We start from the raw sequence: 12,081 nt of genomic DNA, 5'->3' as shown, positions 1-12,081 counted from the left end.
CAAAGTCTACACACAGCTGCTGGATTTCAACAAAACCTTTTTAATTTCACTGGTACTTTTTATAAAATCAGCAAATCTGCTTTGATGCCAACTTAAACGTGTGCGTGTGCGTGTGCGTGTGTGTGTGTGTGTGTGTGTTCAAATTGCTTGATAAGGCAATATGCAATCATCAGTTTTCATTGGCCTCAAAGTAAAAACACACAAACACACACCCAAACACATTTGCTGGCTGAACCCATTCTATGTTAACAAACGCATACAGTGCATACAGACACACACACACAACCTGAAGCTGGGCAGACGAGCAGCCAAAGATATCATGAAGCTGAACGACAGGAGAAGAGTAATTTGATTGGCTGAGACAGTTGAGCTTCAGTCATGTTAGTGTGAGAACCTACTGTAAACACCACACTAACAACTGCTGCTACATGTGTGTGAATTAAAGCTGTGCACAGAACTGCACATAAAGCTGAAACCCAAATCTTCATTCTGCTCTAAGTGGACTGATGACCTCACTGAAGGAGCAAATTTCATCAAAGGCAACAATTTATCGGAACTGCAAATTTTCCTCAATGGCATGCAAACCAGTTACACAAAGATTAAAAGCGACCACAGGACAAGAGGTGATCATCATCATCAGCTACTCACATTCCCTCATTAGATTCACCAAACACCTTAAACACTTTTTCATTTGGCTTCCCCTTAAGTTGCTTTAGTTTTTCAATCTGTCTGGCATCAATTGTGTATCAGCTTGTTCTGATGCTTCATTTTGGCAAATTTGATGGAAAACCCAAACTCTCTATTCTTAATTTGTTGTGCTTCATTCATTCTGACGTGTTTGAAATTTTGTTTAGTGGGTTGCACGAGGCTTATCAGCTTGAACACATTACTTTGCAAAATAATGTGGGAAAAAAGTTGCAATTTTTGATTGTTAAACATGTATGAATTGATAGCTCTGTCTTTAATATTAGAGTGAAAATCATCGGTTTTCTCTGCTTCACCTGAACATGCTCCACGTTGCCGCTCTAACAGCTGAGAAAAATGAGCACTTTGTATTGCTTCTTTGTTACACACACCCTAATTACCCTGTTTCTAAATGCACACTAAGCTGTACGAAGCTACACAGAACATCTGCTATAGTTAGAACATGTCATTCTACACATGTGTTCATGCAGTCTACTGGAGCTAAACAACTACTGCACACATAACAAGAGTAAACTGTCGTCAGTGCACGACTCTCTGCACGAGCCTCTGGAGTTTAATTTGACAGGCCAGCAGCTCCACATGCACACACGCATACACATATATAGATAAGCTAACATGGACACACGGGCCAGAAACAGCCTCTCACACACACGGCCTCATTCAAACAAGTTATTGTTGTGGACTGCAGATGCTTAATTGCATTTAGACGCCCTAAATTTCCTTTACATAAGTAATAACTCGTTTGCCCATTGCCTGTATGTGTCCCGGCATTTCTAGTATGTACTGTATGTGTGTGTTTCATGCCTGATGAAGGTGTCTCTCTCTTTGTTTGTGTGTGTTCGTGTGTGAGGTTTCCCTATCAGCTGGTAGGCGTGAGGGGCAGTAACAACAACAGGGTTCATATCTGGACGACACTAACACACAGGTGAGGCGAATGCGAGACTGGCAGAGGAGGAAAAGCTACAGGCTGCAGGAAATCAGAGTAGGAGAAGAAGGGGGTGAGGAATGAGGGAATAACGGGGAGGACTGATGTGCAGCATTCGGAAGAGTCTTGTAGGTTTTGGTTCTTTAAAGTCACACAAAAATATGTTGAACATCTGGAGTCTGGCACAGCGAAGAGCGGGGGGTGAGCGGGGGGCGGCTGCTGGAGAGGATGGGAGGGGACGTCCTGAAGATGATTAATAACCCTGGACGGAAAGAAAGAATGAACAGTTAGAAAGACAACCAGCAATGCTTTACATGAGCAAAAGTAAGAGTACAAAGAACACTTCAACTTGTTTCTTACTTCTCCGCCTTCGCCACCTTGCTCCATTCCCCCATATTCTCCCTGCAAGAGGAAACCAGAAGTGTGAGACACAAAGCAGAGGTGGGGCAGACATTTGTGGTTGGATGAAAGAATGGGGTGATGGCAGGGTGGAGGGCCTCAAGCACCAGCAGCCATCTATGTAGCTTTCATTGTCATACTTCTACTGCACAAAAACATACTGGTTGGCTGGTTTGACTCGTTATGCTTGAAACACTTCCCAGCAGGGTTGGTTAGTTTATTATAGTTACACAGTGTGTGAGAAATGAAACCTTCACCTACCAGGCCTCATTCAGCCCGGGCCGTGCATGAAGTTAACTTTCGCCATGCCAAGGATAAAATCCTCTGCTTTATCTGAAGTGTGCGATGCTACCCTGAGGTACTACATGGTTAGAAATGAGGAGTTTTAGTAATTTTCCTAAACCACATGAATGAGTGAGCATCTGAAACGTTTCTCTTCTGCTGCTCACTCAGTCTGTTGTGGACTGTTGGCTAATATACACCAAGTTACCAGTTTATTAGGTACACCTTGACGAATAATCCATTGCAGCAGTCCTGCAATAAACTGAACCTTTAAACAGTGATTCTACGAAGAATATTTATTGTAGGTCTGTTGGATTAGATTGTACAGTATAGCCAATAAACTGCATGCTACATCTCTTCGCAGTCTCTGCTTCACCCCAGACCTATGACCCCCACACTGCTCTGTCCAATAGGCACCTCATATAAAAGCTCCTCCTATCAGGGAAACACAGATGAAACACAAATCAAAGAAACAAGAAAATGGTAAGAACAACGAAACACTGAGTGACACACAACACAGGAGCAATGCCACAATACAACAACAGGAGAGACACACACACAAAGACATGCATGCAGATGGTGATAACTGACCTGGTGCATGAGTCCGGTTGATGCAGCAGTGTTCTCTACGCCCTCCACAGTTGCCTGTGACACCTTTTGGTAGTTAAATATTTCAGTTAATATTACACAAACTATACTTATCGTAATTGTCCTTTGTTCCAAATAAAATCATTGTTAATTCACATTTTATGTGCATGGATGGGTGGGCCATTGGGCTTGTGGTACAGCTCTGTTAAAACTCTCAAGCGCCTTCATTTTGTGTGTCTGGGGTCTCATGTACTTTAGAGGCCTTCATCAGAATGTAGTGCATAGATGTTACTGCTGCTTCCAGTCTTCACAGCATGTTACACTGAAGTTATTGGCTTTCAGTTTTACCCAAATACTTTATGAACAGACATGAAAATGGTGTTAAAGGCTGCACTGCTAATTGTTGCTCCATCAGTTTTGTTGGCACCAACACCCATTTTTCCACCTCTTAAAACAAAGTCTACACACAGCTGCTGGATTTCAACAAAACCTTTTTAATTTCACTGGTACTTTTTATAAAATCAGCAAATCTGCTTTGATGCCAACTTAAACATGGTGCGTGGTTTGTGTTTGTATGTTTGAGGTGTGATTTGTGATTGAGTGTATTGTGTAAGTGTTTTAGTGTACTGTAGTGCACTGTGTGTGTGTGTGTGTGTGTGAGAATGTTCAAATTGCTTGATAAGGCAACATGCAATCATCAGTTTTCATTGGCCTCAAAGTAAAAACACACAAACCTGATCCACACACAAACACACACCCAAACACATTTGCTGGCTGAACCCATTCTATGTTAACAAACGCATACAGTGCATACAGACACACACACACAACCTGAAGCTGTGCAGACGAGCAGCCAAAGATATCATGAAGCTGAACGACAGGAGAAGAGTAATTTGATTGGCTGAGACAGTTGAGCTTCAGTCATGTTAGTGTGAGAACCTACTGTAAACACCACACTAACAACTGCTGCTACATGTGTGTGAATTAAAGCTGTGCACAGAACTGCACATAAAGCTGAAACCCAAATCTTCATTCTGCTCTAAGTGGACTGATGACCTCACTGAAGGAGCAAATTTCATCAAAGGCAACAATTTATCCGAACTGCAAATTTTCCTCAATGGCATGCAAACCAGTTACACAAAGATTAAAAGCGACCACAGGACAAGAGGTGATCATCATCATCAGCTACTCACATTCCCTCATTAGATTCACCAAACACCTTAAACACGTTTTCATTTGGCTTCCCCTTAAGTTGCTTTAGTTTTTCAATCTGTCTGGCATCAATTGTATATCAGCTTGTTCTGATGCTTCATTTTGGCAAATGTGATGGAAAACCCAAACTCTCTATTCTTAATTTGTTGTGCTTCATTCATTCTGACGTGTTTGAAATTTTGTTTAGTGGGTTGCACGAGGCTTATCAGCTTGAACACATTACTTTGCAAAATAATGTGGGAAAAAAGTTGCAATTTTTGATTGTTAAACATGTATGAATTGATAGCTCTGTCTTTAATATTAGAGTGAAAATCATCGGTTTTCTCTGCTTCACCTGAACATGCTCCCCGTTGTTGCTCTAACAGCTGAGAAAAATGAGCACTTTGTATTGCTTCTTTGTTACACACACCCTAATTACCCTGTTTCTAAATGCACACTAAGCTGTACGAAGCTACACAGAACATCTGCTATAGTTAGAACATGTCATTCTACACATGTGTTCATGCAGTCTACTGGAGCTAAACAACTACTGCACACATAACAAGAGTAAACTGTCGTCAGTGCACGACTCTCTGCACGAGCCCCTGGAGTTTAATTTGACAGGCCAGCAGCTCCACATGCACACACGCATACACATATATAGATAAGCTAACATGGACACACGGGCCAGAAACAGCCTCTCACACACATGGCCTCATTCAAACAAGTTATTGTTGTGGACTGCAGATGCTTAATTGCATTTAGACGCCCTAAATTTCCTTTACATAAGTAATAACTCGTTTGCCCATTGCCTGTATGTGTCCCGGCATTTCTAGTATGTACTGTATGTGTGTGTTTCATGCCTGATGAAGGTGTCTCTCTCTTTGTTTGTGTGTGTTCGTGTGTGAGGTTTCCCTATCAGCTGGTAGGCGTGAGGGGCAGTAACAACAACAGGGTTCATATCTGGACGACACTAACACACAGGTGAGGCGAATGCGAGACTGGCAGAGGAGGAAAAGCTACAGGCTGCAGGAAATCAGAGTAGGAGAAGAAGGGGGTGAGGAATGAGGGAATAACGGGGAGGACTGATGTGCAGCATTCGGAAGAGTCTTGTAGGTTTTGGTTCTTTAAAGTCACACAAAAATATGTTGAACATCTGGAGTCTGGCACAGCGAAGAGCGGGGGGTGAGCGGGGGGCGGCTGCTGGAGAGGATGGGAGGGGACGTCCTGAAGATGATTAATAACCCTGGACGGAAAGAAAGAATGAACAGTTAGAAAGACAACCAGCAATGCTTTACATGAGCAAAAGTAAGAGTACAAAGAACACTTCAACTTGTTTCTTACTTCTCCGCCTTCGCCACCTTGCTCCATTCCCCCATATTCTCCCTGCAAGAGGAAACCAGAAGTGTGAGACACAAAGCAGAGGTGGGGCAGACATTTGTGGTTGGATGAAAGAATGGGGTGATGGCAGGGTGGAGGGCCTCAAGCACCAGCAGCCATCTATGTAGCTTTCATTGTCATACTTCTACTGCACAAAAACATACTGGTTGGCTGGTTTGACTCGTTATGCTTGAAACACTTCCCAGCAGGGTTGGTTAGTTTATTATAGCTACACAGTGTGTGAGAAATGAAACCTTCACCTACCAGGCCTCATTCAGCCCGGGCCGTGCATGAAGTTAACTTTCGCCATGCCAAGGATAAAATCCTCTGCTTTATCTGAAGTGTGCGATGCTACCCTGAGGTACTACATGGTTAGAAATGAGGAGTTTTAGTAATTTCCTAAACCACATGAATGAGTGAGCATCTGAAACGTTTCTCTTCTGCTGCTCACTCAGTCTGTTGTGGACTGTTGGCTAATATACACCAAGTTACCAGTTTATTAGGTACACCTTGACGAATAATACATTGCAGCAGTCCTGCAATAAACTGAACCTTTAAACAGTGATTCTACGAAGAATATTTATTGTAGGTCTGTTGGATTAGATTGTACAGTATAGCCAATAAACTGCATGCTACATCTCTTCGCAGTCTCTGCTTCACCCCAGACCTATGACCCCCACACTGCTCTGTCCAATAGGCACCTCATATAAAAGCTCCTCCTATCAGGGAAACACAGATGAAACACAAATCAAAGAAACAAGAAAATGGTAAGAACAACGAAACACTGAGTGACACACAACACAGAAGCAATGCCACAATACAACAACAGGAGAGACACACACACAAAGACATGCATGCAGATGGTGATAACTGACCTGGTGCATGAGTCCGGTTGATGCAGCAACGTTCTCTACGCCCTCCACAGTTGCCTGTGACACCTCATTGGCTCCGGCAACCGCTGTGTCTGCAACAATGTTGGTCTGATCCACGGTCCTGTTGGCCACTGGGGGACAGGGTGCAGGACTGTTAGAAGTGAACTGAACACACACCCATTTGTGACCTTGGTGCTTCCTACTGTGTGTCACTTGGTCAGATATTAGCTGCACATAGTACAAACGTTTTTATTTAACTTGTTATCAGCATTTTGCACATTCACAGGTATTTTTGTGAACTGACAACTAAGTCAGTATATAAATGTTGAAATCCAGTATTTTCATGGACAAAGCTCCTTGTTTAGGAGACAGTCCTGTTTGTTTCAGCGAAACCAAGAAATTCAAAAACGTCAGTTTACCAGACATATTTGCTGAAACAAGCATTCTTCATATTCCAAATAAAACCCGCACTGTGCCAAAGTAAGCAAAAGTATTTGTATGGAAAAAAAAATACATTACAAGTAGAATAAAAATGTGGTGTTTTTTTTTGAGTAAAAGTGCAAAGTACAAGCTCTGAATTTACCAAAAGTCCAAACGTAAAAATACTCTAAACAAGTCTAAACACTAAGAAAACAAATTATTTTACAGTATTGAATGTAAATTTGTTATTAACAACAATGTTCACAGGTGGTTAATCCATAATGAAAGACTAGCAATTATTAGTTCAAATACTTCTTTATATATATATACATATATATATATATATATATATATATATATATGCATATGCAAAGTGTAATTAGCAAATAATACTGTAAATGTACAATATTTTTGTCTGAATTGTAGTGAAGTAAAGTACAAGTACCTCACATTTGTACTTAAGCACAGGACTTGAGTAAATGTACTTGGTTACTCACCACCTCTGCTTAATGGTTGCTGAGAGCCAGAGTTGTAGCAGTGGATTTCCCCAACAGCCACAAGGGCAACACCGCACCCACTCAAACTTTTAACAATAACGGTGAAGCATTGTAAGCACTGCTTTTAGCAAATGTACCACTGGTTAACGGCCTCATTTCTGTTACTGTGAAGAGCACACAACCCTTCTCTTAACCTTCTAAAACAGGCGAAACTATTTGCAAACTGCAGCTTGAAAACAGATATAGTAAAATGTTTGAGTTTGCCCCCTAAAGTTTGCTTGGAGAAGCTGGTGTGTGTGGAGGTCAGACAGTGTTTTTCTTACCTGTGTTTACTGAGGACACAACTCCCTCCTTTGTCTTATTGCCTGAGAAGCAAAATGAATAAACAGCATCACATTTACTGTCATACACTTAACTTATGTTCACTAGAGCCTTGTGGCATATATTTATTTGTTTTACTTAAATTACATTTTTGTCCTTTTTTATCACTTTGTTTTATGTTTTTTTTTGTGTGTGTAATGTATTGAGGGGAGTAAGCATAATATTTTCATGATGTGTATTCATTACCAAAGTGAAGACTTTTTTTTGTATTACTGGAAACCTGCAGTAGACATAGTCATAGTATCACAAGTAAAATCCTAGTTTCACTCAGTCTCCTTTAGTCTGAATGAGTTTTTATTAAGCTCACTTGGTGTAATAACTGTAAATATTTTAAATATTGATATTGGAAAACATCCTGTTGGCAGCGCAGCAGCACCTCTTTATGCCGCTCTCTGCTCACCCGCCCTGTGCTCATTACAGTGTGATCCCAAGCAGATTAAATTGTGGTTATATAATTTGCAGGAATACGCGATAGGAGGGAAGGAACCTGCTCTAAAAGATGAAGCGGGACAGTGGAGGATGGAAGAAAAGAAGGAAACAGCCAGAAGAATAAATCTGCCGGAAAAAAAGCAGTTTGTTCACACTGACTGTTGCTTCTCCTGCTGTCATTGACAGTACTCTGCATCCACACGTCCTCTCCTTGTCTCCTGCTTCACTACATCTCCGCACGCTCATCGTGGTACAGGAGCCACGTGCCTGAGTACTAAGCAGTACTGCAGTACAGCTCAATAAACACACGCACACACAGTGCAATGATATTAATTCTTTCTCTTAGTGAGGATAGAGCCCCTTAGTGTCACTGCACTCTGTCCGTCTGTCCGTCACCATCATACAGGTATTTGTGAAACTGAAAGAGTGTGTAACTCCTGTCCCGCATCAACTTTGCTTTTATTGTGTTTGTCATAGGACAGGAGCAGATGAAGTTACAGTGTAGATCATATGACAAAAACAAGAAAGGAATTGTTAAAATAATCCTCATAATAAATGATCAATTCAAGTTGGAGCTTGATTGAATGCTTTTTTTCTATTAGGAAATTGGAAATGTTGCATTAATGTGTCATCAGGCATTTTGTTTGCTTTATTGTCCTGCATTTAATGACAAATCCCACTAGTTATGATATGAATCGTGTGTTTGTAGAAACATAAAATATGGGCACACTGAGGCATTCATATGTGTATATGCAAAAAGATACAACATACATATACTGAGTATAAAAATACATCTATAAACACAAAGCATTAAAGAAAAATGTAGAAATTCTGTTGAAAATATAATGCAGAATAACAACTACAGGACTAACGCGGACTCCTAATGAAGAAAATCCATCAAAGGCATAGTTAAATATCAATGCAGCAAATTTCTCACCTACAACCTTTTAGATACAAATTATCGATGGAAAGGAAAATCTAAGCTTTTTTTGGAATTCTGTTGTTTTAAGGTTAAAATTTTTTAATAATATAAATATGAAAAAGTCAACCGAAAAAACCCAACTCTAAGAAAAGAAGACTAGCGATGTTATCTCACATCCCGCTGTCTCTGCAGGTTCAGCATGTGTGTGCAAGCGGGCGTGCAGACCTTGGTACTGTGTACCCACGTTCACATGCTGACGTATGCGCTCTGCTGCAGGCAGACACGCTGGTTTATTGGAGCCTTCATCCCTCCTCACTTCAGCGATCACACCTCCCTTTACTTTTTCCTTTTACGTTTGTTCTCCTCTTCCAGCCCTGTGTCCTCTCGTGTAACTGAGCCTCACACAGAAGCCCAAAGCTTTTTCTGACATAACGGCTCTCTCCCTCCCCTCTCTGCCCCCCCCCCCCCCCCCCCCCCATCTTTCCATCTGTCCCTGGGATGGGTGGATGGCATGAGGGGTGGAGGGTGGGGCTGTATTAAAAGCACAGGGGGAGGAAGGATGGTAGCCATCACGGCAGCATGCACTAGCAGACAAATTTTGATGCTGCAACATTACACACACGACACACACACCTTCTTGCATTAACACAATGACGGGGGATGAGGTTGGAGGGGGGGGGGGAGGGGGAAATTGGAGAACAAATTGCTGCAGTGCTCAAGCGATCTTTGTCCCGTCTGCCTCACCTTCCTACCTCATCCGTTCCCCCCTCTCTCAGTTTATGGCATCGACTTTTGCACATAAATATTTCTTCATTTTCATCATCATGACTCAAATTGTGAAGCTGCTGGTTAGATGGACTGCAGACCTCCACTCCTCTGACTCCTCACCCTCACCCACGTACTCCTAGCCCAGCCCTCACACTCTTTTGTAGGGGTGACCTGTACTCAGGGTAAATCTGGGATGTGACGCAGTTGCTGCTTAAGCTAACAGCAGAACTGGAAACTCCTGCAGGAACATGAAGCATCTTTGTTATTTAAATGCTCTGCGCATACATTTTACTGTGTACATTTACATAAAAATGATTTTAAAAAACAATCTAATAAATGTCAGTTAATCGTTCTAAAGGCAGATAAATGGATACTCTGGGACACTGAGATAAATTGCTCCACACATGTGAATAAAATAGCCTGGGGCAGCTCCCTAACAAGACCCTGCAGTGTCCCTCTTTCCTCCTTTCTTCTGCTCGTCCTCTTTTTTAATGTGTGTTCCAACAACAGTCCCATCGTCCAAAAGAAACCCAGTTACAACTCTCCATCCAGACCCACTTCTCACCCTGACTAGCCCCCACCCTCTGCCCTGCACCAGTCCTGCAGCAATGTCTTGCCAGCACTCCCTTCTACCCTTTTTCCTTCCCCTTTTCTTTTTCCTCCCTCTTCCCTCCTCTCTCTTAGTGTCCCAGACATGGACACCCAGGGGACCCCACATCAAACAATGCAAAAACACATGATGCATCCACACACCAAAGCATGAGTGCATCTTCCTCTAACTTCCTTTTTATTTGCTGCACCTCTGCAGACAGAATGTGTCACGTACCTACATACATCACCCCTTCTTTGGTCTTGGCTGCTGCCTCCTCCATGCCAGCTTTGGTCTTCTCTGCAGCGGCCACCACCCCCTCCTTGGCCATGGAGAACCCCTTCATCAGTACATCCATCTTTTGTGACGAGACGGCTGAGCTCCCCTGCTCCAAACGGGCCTGGCTGGCTGGAGCGTACAGTGAATGTGCAGAAGAGATGATATGAGATGTCAGAGTGTGTGTGTGTGTCTGTGTGAGTCTGAATGTGTGTGCACGCCTGTGTGTGTATGAATGTGAGTGTGTGCCGGTGGCTCCTCCTCCCTTTGGTGCTTCAACAGAGGGCTGAGAGGACCGCACAGCAGGACTACAGCATGCAGACTGAGAGACAGAGAGGGAGGGCGAAACGGCAAGCATGCACGCGATGGAGAGAAGGCAGTGGAGGTGGAGGAGGAGGATGCCGCAGCATTTTCAAGTCATGCTGCAACCCCGCCCCTCAAGCATCCCTTCACTCTCATCCGTCTTTCTCCTGATGATTGTCACTCATCCTCAGCACAGCCTCGAGCTTGCTGTTTGCAAATGTTCATTGGCTTGTAGCTGTGGACACACCTTTGTAGATGCTGAGCTTGTGAGCACTGTTACGTAACCAGCAGAAGAGGATTTTCTTTTTCACATCATACAGTATGACTTGGGAGATCTGGTCATGTAATCTCTAACTGCATCACACAGCTTAATGTAAGACCAGATATGTCTTTCATCCTCCTTTTTTTTGGATTCTGGCCATTTGTTTCTCTAAGTGGACTGCATATTTTCATTCAGTATATTATTTATTTCTAACTCTGTTGGGATTTTAACCAAGATTTAAAGCTAATAAAGCATGAAAGCCCCGTTCGTTTTGTGAGAGGAGAGAAAATGCTTTGTCATCTCCACCTGAATGAGTCACAGCTTCCCTTCTCTCCTTCCCCTGTCTCTACCAGATGTGCCAACTCAGCAGCACAGCAATTCAGTGGATGTCTTTGACATGAAAGCTGCATTATTATATGGAGCTTTATTATTTAGAGGACAAACATAGCTAAATGATTGTGCAATAAAAAAAACAAAACATCCCTAATAACCAGATTAGCATTTGGTTACTTGATAAGGCAAAAGTGAGGGAAGCGTAGTGATAAATGTGGAAGACACTGGTCCCTGAAGTAAAGAGAAAAGGTTGACATGAGGGTTTTTGGCTGCACAACATCTCATTGCCCTCTGGTGGACACGAGCTATTTTACACAATGACGCAGCATCGTGGCTGCACTGGTGGTTTGACTGAAATGTAACAGATGATCCAGACTCTTGGCTGTAAATGCATCACTTGAAGTCAGTTTTAAGTTTTTTCGTCAAGTCATAGGCTTTAATGAACAAATTCAAAGTCAAAATGCTTTTGTTTTCAGGTTACAGGTTTATTGAGAATCAAGGAGTTGAAGTTTTATGGCAGTCAAGTCCCAGGCCCAAGCTCGACATTGGGGGACCACAA

At 42.5% G+C, this 12,081-nt stretch overlaps 1 protein-coding gene across 2 annotated transcripts; it reads right to left on the bottom strand.

Moving 5' to 3' along the window:
• Window positions 1–3,373: 3,373 nt before the first annotated feature.
• sncgb (synuclein, gamma b (breast cancer-specific protein 1)) lies at window positions 3,374–11,068 on the bottom strand. 2 transcript variants are annotated; one of them, XM_067487331.1, is made up of 6 exons: window positions 10,586–11,068; window positions 7,583–7,624; window positions 6,346–6,473; window positions 6,172–6,189; window positions 5,435–5,476; window positions 3,374–5,336 (listed from the first exon to the last, which is right to left on the bottom strand). In XM_067487331.1, the coding sequence occupies exons 1-6, from the start codon at window positions 10,980–10,982 to the stop codon at window positions 5,328–5,330; spliced, it is 636 nt and encodes a 211-aa protein (XP_067343432.1). In that variant the 5' UTR covers window positions 10,983–11,068; the 3' UTR covers window positions 3,374–5,327. The 2 variants fall into 2 exon arrangements, with proteins under 2 accessions (XP_067343432.1, XP_067343433.1); XM_067487332.1 differs by lacking the exon at window positions 6,172–6,189 and having other exon boundaries at window positions 10,586–11,048.
• Window positions 11,069–12,081: the final 1,013 nt, after the last annotated feature.

This window comes from Channa argus, chromosome 20 (assembly GCF_033026475.1).
Source record: "Channa argus isolate prfri chromosome 20, Channa argus male v1.0, whole genome shotgun sequence".
Taxonomy (NCBI): Eukaryota; Metazoa; Chordata; class Actinopteri; order Anabantiformes; family Channidae; genus Channa; species Channa argus.
This window is presented reverse-complemented; position numbering and strand designations above follow the sequence as displayed.

What these genes read in the sequence shown, in the direction of transcription:
- sncgb (XM_067487331.1), bottom strand. Translation starts at nt 10,982, where the DNA reads ATGCTTGCCGTTTCGCCCTCCCTCTCTGTCTCTCAGTCTGCATGCTGT. An exon ending in AGAAGGGGTGATGTATGTAG is followed by an intron (nt 7,625 to 10,585) that starts GTACGTGACACA and finishes TTTGCTTCTCAG; the next exon opens with GCAATAAGACAAAGGAGGGA. An exon ending in TGTGTCCTCAGTAAACACAG is followed by an intron (nt 6,474 to 7,582) that starts GTAAGAAAAACA and finishes CCTGTCCCCCAG; the next exon opens with TGGCCAACAGGACCGTGGAT.